The sequence below is a fragment of the Dromaius novaehollandiae genome, chromosome 1, assembly GCF_036370855.1.
Source record: "Dromaius novaehollandiae isolate bDroNov1 chromosome 1, bDroNov1.hap1, whole genome shotgun sequence".
NCBI classification, from domain to species: Eukaryota; Metazoa; Chordata; class Aves; order Casuariiformes; family Dromaiidae; genus Dromaius; species Dromaius novaehollandiae.
Window position 1 is genome coordinate 144,451,715 of NC_088098.1, and position 15,266 is coordinate 144,466,980.

At 38.5% G+C, this 15,266-nt stretch overlaps 1 protein-coding gene across 3 annotated transcripts in view; it reads left to right on the forward strand.

The window, feature by feature from the left end:
• Nucleotides 1-13,181, forward strand: part of ASMTL (acetylserotonin O-methyltransferase like) — a 33,323-nt gene extending 20,142 nt beyond the window's left edge. For 2 of the 3 annotated variants that reach the window (XM_026115460.2, XM_026115462.2), the window contains exons 10-13: nt 1,351-1,480; nt 2,594-2,737; nt 3,324-3,446; nt 4,448-6,137. In XM_026115460.2, coding sequence (XP_025971245.2) covers nt 1,351-1,480; nt 2,594-2,737; nt 3,324-3,446; nt 4,448-4,665 — 615 coding nt within the window. In that variant the 3' untranslated portion in view covers nt 4,666-6,137. Of the gene's footprint in view, nt 1-1,350; nt 1,481-2,593; nt 2,738-3,323; nt 3,447-4,447; nt 6,138-11,877 lie in introns of those variants that run through there. The other variant, XM_026115461.2, reaches the window with a different exon arrangement.
• Nucleotides 13,182-15,266: the final 2,085 nt, after the last annotated feature.

Below are 15,266 nucleotides of genomic sequence, written 5' to 3' on the forward strand. Positions count from 1 at the left end.
TTGTGTCAGTTCAAGAAGAGGGGTCATAGACTGAGCAGGGCTCAGTCAAGACTTTGTCTTTGACAGCACTTCTGCCTTAAAGTCTACCTCAGACTACATCTTGAGTCTCTTAATTTGTACCTAACTCCTAGATACTGATGAAGCCATTCTCCTAAAAGAAACAGTTACATCCCTTATATACAGTTGACAGCAGAAAGTAAGGGTCTTCTGAAGACCTCCAGAAGAAGATGCTGTTAACCTAATGTTAGTGCCTAGACTTCTGGTGGACAAAACTTTGAAGAATCCTTCCAAGGCTGCTTTAAAGGGAGCATAGGTACTTTGCTTTAGTAAGACTGCTGCGGTAGGCACTTGAATCCATATGCAAGTTAGATGCTTTAAGGTAGGTAAACTGGATCTTGTCCTGTGTTGCTTATCCGGATTACCCCCTTTAGCTCACTTGAGTGATGCTATCAGGTACGTTACTACCAGTTTAGGCATGGACTCCAGGTGTGTGCAGGACAGTGTGTCCAAGCGGAATATACATGCTACCTCTGTGTAGTGGTGGCAATACCTGGAGATCCTTCCACTACACGCTTAGTGAAGTCCTAGATAACTGAGGTCTGAATGAAAGTGAGACGTAAGCATTATTTGGAAGCTAGAAGGCATGAGGTTCTGGTACTGAATACTTTCTTCTCACCCAGTCCAAAAACAAAGTATGAGCTTTAATATTCCTATTTTAAATTATGGTCCAATCACTTAGTCACTTTCTTGCCATAGGAGAATAAATGTCAGAATCCAGTGAAAGCAATTTGGAAGTATTATCAAAAAAGAGGGAAAAAGGGAAACACTTTAGAAGACTGATGGAAGAAAAAACTCAAATCTGTTCTTTCAATTTAAGTTTAAAGTCTAGAGACACCTTGCTGTGGAGCAACTGTATGATTAAATATGTATCAAAGAGTATTTCTTTAAAGAAAGCACTTGGTAAATTACCCCTCTTACCTGCTCTGCAGAAGTGTTAAATATAACAGCCCTTGAGACATCTCCAAGACTGCATCCAAAATATCCAAATGTATTCTCTTTGAGACATTACAAAAGATGTCTCTGACTGGGATTTTGCAGAAGATGTAAAATTCTGCTTCTCACTGCAATGAAACCACTTGTAATTACCAAGAAAGGACTTGGATGAGCAGCTGGTCAATGTCACTTTGAACTAATCCTTCACTTTTAGATTTTTCATATTAACAGTGTGAAATAACCACTACTGCCTTGGTTAGACACAGTTTTAGTTTTGTTTATTCTTAGTAATGAAAATAAAGTTTGACTATTGTGTGTGTGTTTTTATTGTTTTTTATTTTTATTTCTTTTTTTTAGGACTACTATCACAGCCAGGAGGGGAAGCAGCGTTTTATGGCTGCCATGCACAGCATTGCCCACCTGACAGCAAGAGATGTGGCTACAGCATTTGATCTTTCACAGTTTAAGTCTGCCTGTGATTTAGGAGGTATTGCCTATATTTGAACCTTTACATACAAATTAAAGGGAAAAGCTGATTTCAATTCCATATTTTTACCTCACTGCAGTAAAACTGTCTAGTGTTATTTGCCTGGTATTGTGTTATTGTGATGTCCGAATAGAAGGACTAAGTACAGTTAGCTGAAAGCAGAGTTAGTTATATAGTATTATCTTAAAATAATCAAATTACTTGAATGTGTTTGGTGACAATCAGTTATATATTGACATGGCTCAGATAATACAGAAAACAAGAAGGTTTGTGGCTCTGCTGTTAGAATATTGGGATGGGAGCTTCATTTTCAACTGTACTGTTGCTATTCTTTGGCATCTCTTCAGGATTTTCAGAAATAACAAAGGATTTCTGGATCCTTCCATATGGGGGTGTCAAACTTGAAACATTGATTAGAACAAAAATTTTGGAATCCTTTAGAATGGGTATAAAAGCTTGTGGGTTTTGTTTGTTTTGTATTAATAACCAAAGATGACCACCAAAATTCTGAAGACCAGTGATATACCTGAAGAGACTCTGTTAGTGTCCTTTTTCGCTGTGTGCTTGGAGTTACGTGGAGAGGGTGATGTTACATAGGGAAAAGATCCAATGAAAGAACAACATTTTACTCTGTCTGGGGATGTGGATGGCATGTCAGAGGATTAACACAATATTGGCACAGCCTTTTCCACTTGTCCAGAGATTAGGACCTCACTGTCCTATCATTCACTATGCTGAAGAGTGGTTGTCAATCTTTAGAAATCAGTGCTTTGTTCCATAGTTCCTCTAGTGCTCTTAATCTACATATTACAAGTCTTTGTGGTTTCATTAGTGTTCTTATACAAAGAAAAAAACTGAGCTACTGGGCAGTTCAGTGGTTTGTCAAAGGTCATGTTAACAGGTCTATGGCAGAGTAGGGAGTAATGTCTGTGTTCCCCAGACTGTAGGACTTACCCACCAGGAAGTGCTATTGCCCATGTTCCTTGTGGAGCTTACTGGCTACTTCTAATCTAACTTCATGCCTCTATCCTGGAGTTAGATACAGCCTTGTCTTTAAAAATGCCATGAGAAAAGACTTGATTTGATCTTTTTTTTTCTTTAAACTTCCAACAGGTTGCACTGGAGCTCTGGCTCATGAATTAGTACAAATATACCCAAATCTAAAGATCACTGTATTTGACCTTCCAGAAGTCATTGCAAACACCTCTTATTTTCAGCCTTCAGGACAATGCACAGCTCCAGTGACATTTATATCAGGTAAATGTAAAACATGGCTTTTGTCCTCTCTCTCTCTATCCTGGAGCACAGACCAGACTTGTCTGTTGCAGGAAGCAATGTGCCGTCCTGGTCCAATCTGAATGTGTGTCTTTCAGCACAAGACAACGTGGGCTCACCCATGCTGAATAGGGTTATCGTGTACTTCTCCATAAGCCTGCAGGGTGAAAAAGCAACTGGCTATGGTTGAAAAATGTGGATAGATAAGGCGGTGTGAATTAAAGTCCTATTTGTGGATACCACTGGAGGCATGGGCTTGCTGCATGTTCTTGTCTCAGACTTTTTTCTTATCTAGGCAACATTAACGTGGTGGCTACAAAAGAACTTAACTTCTCCATTCTTGCTTTAGGTTTTCTCTCTGTCCTTGCATGTTACAAAATTCTTAACTGTGATCTGCTCTTCTCCTTAATTATTCCATCTTTAATTACAAATCAATGCATCCCTCTACCTGTTTTTTTCATGTTTTTTACTTTACCTCTGCTGAAGTTCCTTCCAGTTCTTCCACAGGTTAGTGGTTTTTTAAATCTTTTTGATATTTTTAATAGGTACTAACTCTGCTTTCTAACAGGTGACTTCTTCAAGGATAATCTTCCAGAAGTAGATCTTTACATTCTTTCACGTGTCCTTCATGATTGGCCTGATGAAAAAAATCATACACTACTAAGCAAAATAGCAGCTGTTTGCAAACCAGGTAAGGGTTTTTAATCTTGTGAGTTTACAGAGGTATGGCTAATCATGATAATAAAAAGTTCATATTAAAAAAGATTACATAATTTTTTTGGCAATCCTAGCAGCCTTTGCTTGAATACTTGTGCTTGCATTATAATAATACCCCTTAAGGAAAAAGGAAACAAAAAGCTGCTAATATTAAAACTATATAAAATAAGCCCTCACTATACTTGTAGATTGTGCATGTAACTACTTAATCTGCTCCATCTCTCGTGCCCTTAGTATCCTTCTAAGTCCTTTGCCTTCAAGTACCTAAGCATGTGCTTATTTCTGTACATATAAGTAGTATCACTAGATAAAGGCCACTGAAGTTAATCAAGAGGAGGCAGTTTGTTTTGTAATTTCAGTAGTACCCAAAATATGGCATGCTGGAATTCAGCACTACATTATGCACAGATTTCTTGAGAAATATGTAGCATCTTGTGCTTTCTCTTACCTTTTGAACAATACAAAAGATCAAATGGAAAGGCAGAATGCAGGAGAAAGAGGAGAAACATCTGATTGTTATGCTGTGCTAGTTCCTTAATCCAGCAGGAAACTAGCTATTTCATAGGAGAGCATTCAATATTAGATCTAGACCATCAAGCATAATTCTTAAATTACAAAGCAGAATTGTGTGGATGACTCTTCACCTTGTTATGTGGAGGCTGGGCTGTGACAGATTTCAGGAGCTGCTTGGTTTAAATGGGAACAAGACTAAGTTTCAGATCTTAATGAGGAAGTGATCTGAACTTTACTGAAGATCACAGTAGAGATAGTGCTCTAAGCTCCCCCTTTTGGCATGCAGTGGTGGTTGCTTCTGGGAGAAGATTATTGAAAGGAAATTTCTATCACTGGTTTCCGCTACAGTCCATTAAAACATCGGTCTGCACCTCTCCATCAAAAACTCTGAACAAAAGAACAGTACACATTTGTAGCTAGAAATATTTTACTGAACCACTTTTGATTGTTTTGAAAATGCAGGAAGTGCCTTGCTAGTGGCAGAAATTGTGCTTGACGAACAGAAGACACATCCTCCTAGAGCTCTGCTGCAGTCCCTCACTATGACTGAAGGCAAGCAGAGAAGTGGCTCAGAATATAAACAACTACTGGAGAAATATGGATTCATGAATGTACAAATTAAGATCACAGAAAACTTATTAGATGCTCTTTTGTGCTTCAGAAAGAGTCAGTCACTTTAGTGTGCACAGAAACAACCTGGGACACTGAGCTCTTATAACATTTTTACAATATACTTATCCACAACCAGCATATAGTGTCAGTTGCTTAGGATCACTTTTTGACCTTTACCTGTCATAGCAGCATAGATATTGCAGCCAAACCGTTATTCAAAAACCTGTATCTCATTTAGTTTCATTAAAAAGTGTCTGGGGCAGCCTGGAAGTCCTGTGTGTTACATACCTTCATCTCTAGTTCTTTTGAGTGGTTTTGTAGGCTATATAAAGCTTAGAGTTGACATAGCTGTATGGCATGGTGAGTTCAAACTACTAGTCTGCATGAGCTATGTTCATACCTTAATTTTATTAGACTTGCAAGATCTGTGCAAAAATTCTCTTATGAAAGTTACATAAAGAAATAAGTTTCTTCATGTTCCAGTTTTAAATTGGAGAGGTAAGCCCATACTGTATACTCCATTTTTCAACTAATTTGTCATTGATGTTACCATTCCTAACTTTTCTTTTCCTCATACTACATTGATATTTTTCTATTTAAAATGTACTTTGTAGTAGAATCCTTCCTGGAGATTAAAGTTGCACTTTAAAACTAGCTCTTATTTTGAGAGTTGAGGTTTTTGTCTGCCACACATTTCTACAGGAGTAACTCCAGTGAGCCAGTGTGAAAGAAGCAGTGCCTGTGTTGAATTGCTAACCTCAGCAATTTAAGGGGGTTGATGAGCAAGGTCAAGAGTTGCTCACATCTGCCTGTCAGACTCTGTGTTAGGTTATTCAATAAGTGAAGTTACTTTGCTCTTTGGGCACTGAATGAGGCAAAAGCACCATAATGAGAAGCATGCTTACTACAGAGTTTCAGCTGCACAAAGTCAAGAAAACATATCAAACTTCCCAGATAAGGCCAAACTGCATTCATAAAAATTCATAAAAAATTCATAAAAAGCTTCTGTTAAGAATTAAAAAAAAATCTCTATCTAATCTGTGCAAACATTATTTAGAGGTATAAGGAAAATACCCAGCTACTGAATAAACTGTAAATCTAAAATAACCCTTTTTTTTGCATTGACATGTCTGCCATTATACTTAACTATTTTGTATTTTGAGAGATCATTCAAGCCATTAGATGTCTCATTTCATAAACCTACTCATAAAGTTCAAAATGCAGTTCTTTAGGCAGCTGGAAGCTGTTTGAGTCAGAACATTGTAGTTTCAAACCTGGCGTACCTGGAACTGTCACAGACTTAAACCTGTGTCTCTAAATACTAAGTACTCACTGACTGTAAAATTTAAATAGCACATGCTTGGCTCCTGTGCAAACTCAGCGTACTCTGAATCACAACATTTTATACTTGCTGAACTTTAGTCCCTTGGGCATGGTGTCTGCAGTAATGCACCACAGCTTTGCTAGGCTTTACACAAAAGAAACATTCTCAAGGTGTGAATATGAAAATTTTATTGAAATAAAATGCTGTTATATTGGAGAGGTCCTGCATCATTTTGTCAGCTAACTTTGACTGCCTTAAAAAGGAGGCTAATATTTGTAGGCAAATCTGCTTTGCCTAATAGCAGGTAACTTCCACTGCCTTAGATGTCCCCAAATGCTGTTACAGGTTTATTAGTTGCTGACAGGAAGATAGAGCAGTGTCTTATAGAGAAAGGAAAGGTACAAGGAGTGTTTTTTACCTGCTGCTTGGTCTGCATCTCCCTTGGTGGAGGGATTCAGGGCTGCCTGTCCTGAAAGCATTGAGAAGGAAGCTGTGAGACCTTGATAAACTTGAGCAAGTCCCACAGAAGCCACCAAGATGGCCCTGGGGCTGGGTGGGGTACGTAGCTTATGAGGAGAGGCGTGAGGGAACTGGGCTTTTTCAATCTGGAGAAGAGAAGGCTTTGGAGGGACCTTTCAATACCTAAGAGAGATCTACCAAAAGGACAGAGCCAGGCTCTTTACTGCGGTGCACAGTAACAGAGTGAGAGACAATGGGCATAAACTGAAACAAAGACTGGATATTAGGAAAAAGAAATCACTCTAAGGATAATCAACCACCTGATCAGGTTGCTCAAAGAGGTTGTGGAATCTCTATCCTTGAAGGTTTCAAGCCCTGAGTGACCTGATCTGACCTCAGAGCTGACCCTGCTTTGAGCAGGAGGTTGGACTAGAGACTTTCCAAGGTCCCTTCCAATCTAAATTATTCTATGATCACTTTAAATATCCTGGTTGCCTGAGAAATGATAAATTGATCATCTGTCATTAATGTTCAAACTTGTTTTCTTCAATTTCTTTTGAGAAAGATGGTATTTTTTTCCCTGACTTTTAAAGAGGTGGAGTTAGTGGTATTCTTTCACTGAAAAGATTCTTTGAGCAGTAGGCATGGCTGAGGAAAACTTGGGCCTGTTCAGTAATCAAGGCGTGAAGAATCTTAAATGAGGGAGTATGTTTTAAAATCCTAATTAACTCCTGCCAATAAAGCCTGTAGACTTTCTTTTTGTTCTTGAAAAGTGATATTCAGGTATGCCTGCTTGAAGAAGCTGTCTTTTAACCCATGCTCTGCCCTTACAAACAGTTTAGAGGAAATCTGATTCAGAGAAATCAATCAATTTTTGACCAGGAGTGAAATAATGAAGAGGAGATGGAGAATTATGGGGGCTAAAAGGATGATAGGTAAAATAAGAGAAACGAGAACTCTAGCACTTGTTCACTGAATGCTGAGGTGAGTCAGAATCCTTGAGGAAGATGGAGGAAGAAGCCTGTAAGAGAGAAGAGACAAAACTTAGCTGGGTGCCTTACCTCAGTCATTTGTTTTATGTCAATTTTCTGTCTCCCCTGAACCACTCGGCACAGAAGCTTAGAAAAAGCTATTTAATAACTAAACCCTTTTTTGTGAGCTGGCAATTCAGTTTTGGATCTATTAGCTGACTCCTGGGTAATGGAGGTATTTTATGTGTGTTTTTTTAAAAAAACAAAAAACAAAAAAAACTGCTTTTGGGTGGCTGGCACTTCACATGGTCTTCCCTACCTTTTGACTGGAAATTAATGTTCTCGCTAAACCCCGATAATCTGCATTAAATAACTTTTTAATTCAGAAAAATTGTCACAAGTATTAACTTTTGAGCATGGCCAAAATTTCTTCACTGGAAGGGTTGAAAGTTCTGCTTCAGTCCCTCTCATGCAGAAATTTCAGTTACATTAGAAAATATTCATTAACTGTAGAGAATTTTTTCTTCCCTGTGCTAATTTATCTTACTGTGTCTAAGTTTTGAAGCTGTTCTTCCTGGACTGGCTGTGCTTCCTTTGTGTATTTTTGCTAGATTACAGGCATACCTCATTTTATTGTGCTTCGCAGATATTGCGGTCTTTGCAAATTGAAGGTTTGAGGCAACGCTGTGTCAGGCAAGTCTGTCGGCACCATTTTTCCAACAGCATGTGCTCACTTTGTCTCTCTGTCACATTTTGGTAATTCTTGCAGTATTTCAAACTTTATTATATCTCTTAGGGTGATCTGTGATCAGTGGTCTTTGACGTTACTGTTGTATTTGTTCTGGGGCACCATGAACTGTGCCCATATAAGACAGCAAACTTAATCGATCAATGTTGTGTGTGTTCTGACTGCTCCACCAACCGGCCGTTCTCCCATCTCGCTCCCTCTCCTTGGGCCTCCCTACTCCCTGAGACGCAGCAATATTGAAATTAGGCCAGTTAATAACTCTGCATGGCCTCTAAGTGTTCAAGTGAAAAGAAGTCATATGTCTCTCACTTTAAATCAAAAGCTAGAAATGAAAGTCAAAATAGGCTGAAAGCTGATTCTCTTGCGCCAAACAATTAGCCAAGTTGTGAGTGCAAAGGAAAAGTTCACTGGAGTAGCACTTCTAATTTCCTTCAAGAACACATGGAAAGATCAGAAAGCAAAACAGCCTTATTGCTGACACAGAGAAAGTTTTAGTGGTCTGGATAGAAGATCAAACCAGCCACAACATTCCCTTATGCCAAAGCCTAATCCAGAGCAAGGCCCTAACTCTCAATTCTGTGAGGGCTGAGAGAGGTGAGGAAGCTGCAGAAGAAGAGTTTGAAGCTACCAGAGGTTGGTTCATGAGGTTTAAGGAAAGAAGCCATCTCCATAACACAAAAGTGCAAGGTGAAGCAGCAAGTGATCCAGAAGATCTAGCTAAGATAATTGATGAAGGTGGCTACACTAAACAACAGATTTTCAATGTAGACAAAAGAGCCTCACACTGGAAGAAGATGCCATCTAGGACTTTCATAGCTAGAGAGGAGAAGTCAGTGCTTGGCTTCAAAGCTTGAAAAGACAGGTGGACTCTCTTGTTAGGGGCTAATGCAGCTGGTGACTTTAAGTTGAAGCCAATGCTTATTTACTGTTCCAAAAATCCTAGGGCCCTTAAGAATGATGCTAAATCTACGCTGCCTGTGCTCTGTAAATGGAACAACAAAGCCTGGATGACAGCACATCTGTTTACAACATGGTTCACTGAATATTTTAAGCCCACTGTAGAGACCTACTGCTCAGGAAAAAAGATTCCTTTCAAAATATTACTGCTTATTGATAATGCACCTGGTCACCCAAGAGCTCTGATGGAGATGTACAATGAGATTAATGTTGTTTTTATGCCTGCTAACACAACATCTGTTCTGCAGCCCATGGATGAAGGAGTAATTTTGACTTTCAAGTCTTACTGTTTAAGAAATACATTTTGTAAGGCTATAGCTGCCATAGATAGTGATTCCTCTGATAGATCTGGGCAAAGTAAATTGAAAACCTTCTGGAAAGGATTCACCATTCTAGATGCCGTTAAGAACATCCATGATTCATGGGAGGAGGTCAAAATATCAACATTAACAGGAGTTTGGAAGAAATTGATTCCAGCCCTCATGGATGACTTTGAGGGGTTTGAGACTTCAGTGGAGGAACTAACTGCAGATGTGGTGGAAATAGCAGGAGAACTAGAATTAGAAGTGGAGCCTGAAGATGTGACTAAATTGCTGCAATCTCATGATAAAACTTTAATGGATTAGGAGTTGGTTCTTATGGATGAGCAAAGAAAGTGGTTTCCTGAGATGGAATCTACTCCTGGTGAAGATGCTGTGAACATTGTTGAAATGACAACAAAGGATTTAGAAGATTACATAAACTTAGCTGATAAGGCAGCGGCAGGGTTTGAGAGGATCGATTCCAATTTTGAAAGAAGTTCTATTGTGGGTAAAATGCTATCAAACAGCATCGTGTGCTACAGAGAAATCCTTCATGAAAGGAAGAGTCAATTGATGCACCAAGCTTCACTGCTGTCTTTAAGAAAATGCCACAGCCACCCCTGCCTTCAGCAACCACCACCAGCAGCCATCAACATCAAGGAAGACCCTTCGTCAGCAAAAAGATTACAACTCGCTGAAGGCTCAGATGATGGTTAGCATTTTTTAGCAATAAGGTATTTTTTAATCAAGGTATGTACACTTTTTTTTAGACATAATGCTATTGCACACTTAGTAGACTACAGTATAGTGTAAGCATAACTTTTATATGCACTAGGAAACAAAAAAATTCATGTGACTCGTTTTATTGCAATATTTACTTTATTGTGGTGGTCTGGAACTGAACTCGTAGTATCTCTGAGGTATGCCTGTATCTTGTTATCTAGACATCCCAAATAATGTCCTGTGGCAAATTAGAATGGCTGTTCTGTTTGTGCCTTCCTTTCAGACTGTTCAAAATTCAGACACTCTCTTCCAGACCGGTAATATAAAGCTGCCTCAGTGACTTAGAAATGATAGTCCTGCATTAGTCTACCTAGTGATATTCCCTGTGTAATCCATTCAATCTGTTAAAGGCAAAACAGCATCACGGTGGAAGGGAGAGGGGGAATACAAACTGTACTGAGTAATAACAAACTGGATTTATCATCCTAATTTTAGAAACCTAAACATTAGGTATTTAAGACATCTAGTTACCTTGAGCTCTTTCTGTCAGTGGAAAAGTAGTCATTATCAGAGGATAATTCATCTCACTTACCTGATTATTTTAAGATGACTGAATTGTCCTCTGAGGATACTGGCTTCTTTTCAGGGACTATTGATGGTGTTTAAAAAAAGGCTAGCTGAAATACAGCTATCTGATTTTTGGATGCCTGATTTTGAGCAGAAGGATCCCACTGGAGAGAGACTGTATGTTCAGATTCACCTCAGACATGCTTGGCTATTCTTTTTTAATTTGTAAAACATGCCTGTGTCATTGGTTCATTATGAGATAAGTGGTTTGTACTTACCTCTAGTAAGGTAGCTGATGATATGGGGATGAAGCAGGGGATTTGCTAATAATAAGCTGTCAGAAGGACTCTCATGACTCCAAATCATAACACTGAGATCTTAGCATTTTTATCGTCAAATCTCAATTTCTTCTCTGAAAGACTGCAGAGTTATGTTTAACAATACTTTTTACTGAGCACCAGATGTGTGAGGTGGGCTGGTCAGAATGGCTCTGAGGCAATTGTCGCAAGGATCAGAACAAAGATAATGTTGTGCAGCACAAAATCACTTTAGAAACAGATCCGTTTTGAGCTGAATTGGTGACCTCCTACCTCCACTACTCTATGAGAGAAGCTATCACATAAGAAGCAGGGCCAAAAGACAAGAAGTAAAATAATGCTCATTTTGGCAGTAGTCTCCCTCACTCTTGTCTTCCCTTTCCCCTCATGGGTTTGAAGATGAAGGAAGAGGCTGTGTGAAAATAATCACCTGAATTCTGTTCTCATACCTGGATCTGTCCCACCACAAAGACTGCAGTCCACACAAAAGTAATCTGAAAGGCTGCCTTCTTCTCTGCTTCTGTAATGGTCGCCATCAGGGATCTCTCCACTTTGTGGCACAATTACAATATAAATGTGAAGCAGTATTATTCCTACCTTATTTTCCATAACTCTGATGACATGTCCAAAGAAGTAGTTTCCTCTTTTTCTGGAAACAGAGCCATAAATTAACTTGTGAGGGTTTGATCCCTTGATATTGTGACAGGAAATTTCCTGTTTATTTATGTATTTATTTTTTAATGAATAGTGGATTGTACACAGTACTTAGTCATTTAATAACTGAGGGCAAATCAGTAAATGAGAAATGAAATCACCAATGTCTTTTAACTTGCACCTTTCTATATGGTAACTGAGATTCTCTCTTGTCTGATAATAGATTAGTGCTGTTGCATGTGTTTGTTTTTAAATTAGGCTGTGGGATTTTGCTGGCTGAAATGGTGTTGGATGATGAGAAGAAAACCAGAAGCACAGCTTTGCTGCAGTCTTTGAACATGCTTGTGCAGACAGAGGGAAAAGAAAGAAGTGGCTTTGAATATCGATGCTTACTGGAACAACATGGATTCACAAATGTCAAAATCAGATTGACAGGAAATTTGTTAGATGTAATTCTCTGTGTTAAGACCTAGAAAAAGATTTAGTAGTAAAATCTGAATGTCTTGGTAGTCAGGCCTGATATTTTTCAATTATGCAAATATATTTTCAGTTTCCTATCAATATAAACAAGACATGCTTTGTCAGCTTTCTGAAGTTACTTTTGAAAGAGAAAGAGATCAATTGCATTTATTTTGAACTTTAAGTAAAATGATGCCAGAAGATTCTGGTATTATTTGGTGGCAGTGATGTTATGACTGCACAGCATTCATAGTCCCCTCAGAAACAAGCCTCAAATCACAAACAATGTCAGCAGCTTTATAGTAATATTGACATTGCTGAGAAATCACTGTTTCTTCATATTTGGTGCAATGAGGATGGTCTGATTTTTAGACCAGCATGTGTGGCTTTGCCCCTTTCCCTGTTTCAGGAGGTTAATGTAGGTAAAATTTTACTATTTCTCTCTCCATCATCCTTTTTAATATCATTTTTTATTTTACACTCTGCTGTAAATAAAGAAGCATTGCCTTACCGCACTCCACAACTTGCCTATACTTCTGCATTCTACCTTCTTTCTTCTGTCTCTATCATTTTTCTTTATATACTTCTTTTGTTCCTTCTTTGCATCTTTTTCAACACACCTGCTGTTTACTTTCTCTTCCTTTTCACAGGCCACAGCTTGATTAGAAGGAAATGTTTCAAATGCCTTTTATAGTGGTTCATCCTTTTTTCGTGCTCACCTTTTTTCCTCATTGTCTTACAGTTGGGTTTGTGCTCCTTACCTAGTAAGAAACCATGTAGATGTAGCTAGATTCCAAATCACTATGTTTACTGCCTATATGGAGACAAGGTTAGCCTGAGATGCTAGAGGTGTCACTGCCTCTGCCTAGCATGGGCTCTTTGTTTTCCCCTTTGCTTCTTGTATAGCTGATTCCCAGAATTCCTTCTCCCATCCTTTCTCCATGATCACAGTGCTCTGCTCCAGCCTCAGACCCTGTCGTCTTTGTGACTTAGTCAAGATGTTTATATGGCTACCGTCTTCAGCCACAGGGCTCCGGTTTCCTCTGCTGACATTCTTCCAATATAATATACCAAGTGCTCAACAATAAACAAATACCTTATCAGCCTGTGTGTGAAAATCAATGATAAAACTCACAATCACTTCAGCGTAATGGAGTTTATCATCACTGGGTAATCCTCTCTCCCTCTTCTAAAACTTGTTCATGTGGCACAAATAACCTTCTGTCTGTGAGGGCAAATTGTAAGGCTTGCCATAAGCATTTCAAGACAAAGAGCTTTTGAGTACTGAAGAGTGAGAGATACAAGTTTCTGTCATCCTTGGGAGTTGCCTTTGCACAGATTGGAAATTATACCAAAAAAAGCTAAATAGCAGTGTCCTATTTAATACTTCCTCTCTCAAAAGACAAATTATGTTCTGATACTTTGTATGTGATCAATTAATGCCACTGTATCTACCTCTGTAAATGTTGCAGCCTGAGTATTGTGCATGCTCCTGCGTGCAACTTAATCATTGTTACAACATTGAGGTCTGATGGACAGATAGGTAATATATCCTGATTCTGAAAAACCTGCAAGGTTCACTTGCTGTGCAAGGCTACATTGTATTCTTATTCTGTAACAGACTGCAACTCTTAGCTGCAAAAATAATTTTCTTAGACTGTCAATAGATGCCTTCCATGTCTACCTATTACCAATCTAACCATTCCCTTTTCTTAAAATTCAGTGGAGCTACTTTTTTTGTTTTTGAAAAAGAAAGATTTCACAGCCAATAAGATCACTTCAGAGATAATTTCCAAAAATTGAAGTGGGGAAAAAAAAAAAGTCTGCAGGATTCTTCATCATGTCTGCTATAGTCTACTAGTGCTAAGAAATAAATTTTGGGTATGGCCATTCCGTGTTTGATCTGATTAAGGCAAATCCCAAGGACAGCATTGCAGTGTAGTAGCAAGGAGTTATTTTTTGTCTTCCTTTGCTTCTACTTGCAGGGATGTTTCTGTTAATAATACAAAGCAGACCTTTTGCTTTCAGTAGTTTCCCTTGCCTTCTTTACTTCTGGGAACTATGGATTATGAGATAAATGTAAAATTAATTAGGATAGTTGGAATCATCTCAGACACTTGTGACGAGCGCTGGAAGCTTTGGTCTGGTCTTGTCAATTGCTACTTCACCAGTCTAATAAAAACATGAAGGGAATAGTCCCTGTGGGGATACCACAGTTTAAGTTGCATGTGCATCCCTGAGTATATGCATCACAGCCTTTCATTATGTACTCCCAAAATATGGTCCTGTAACTCTGCGTTTGTCTAGCCTTGTGTGGGCACAGGAGTCAATTCACTACATGCATTCAAGGGTTTAGAACAAAATAGCATACAACTGACTGTATCTTTTAATGTACAATAAAGAATATAGTGATGTATTAACACATAGTATCATACTACATGAGACAAAGTCTGTGAAGTAGAACTATGTCTAGCATATCCTATTCTCCCTCCACGCTCTGAGAGATGCTCTCATTTTGAAATCCAGTAAAGCACATATATGTGTAAACAGGGGTTTCAGATACCTCAGCTACTGCAGTTTTGTGGTTTATCTTCAGTCATATTGACCTGTTTTTTTAAAAAAAATTGTTTTGCTTTATTTCTTTTTGTATGAAAGATCCACTAAAAGACTAAAAGGAAAAGTGAAAGCAATTACAAAAGGAAAGTACTAGCAAAGTGCTATTAAATTAAAGGTGTGTGTGACCTAATGCCCTCCAGCTATAAAATCATTTCAAGACTTTTAAAAAGAATAGGTATAATTTCAGACAGAACTTCAGCCATTAGATGTAAAATTTCACTTTCAGTATACAGTAAAAGTAGCAGAAATTGCTGATGGGAGACCAGGCTTGTTATTTACAGGGGCAAGGGATCAGCCACAAGTGCTTCCTCTGACAACCCATGTAAGAGGTATTTACACCAACTAACTTTAAGCACTTAAAAAAGAAGTTAGGACCATATTTTTACAGTGTTATTGTAGGTAACCTAGGTGCAACCTTCTTTGGTATTTCTTTTTTTTTTAAGCTGGATCAGTTCAGTGATGTATAGAAAAGCCCAGAGATACGACACAGACAGCACAATGATGATGAACAGGAGGGAACAGAGAAAGCAAGGCGATCCCTTAAATCAGTGTTATCATGAGGCTGATGAGTA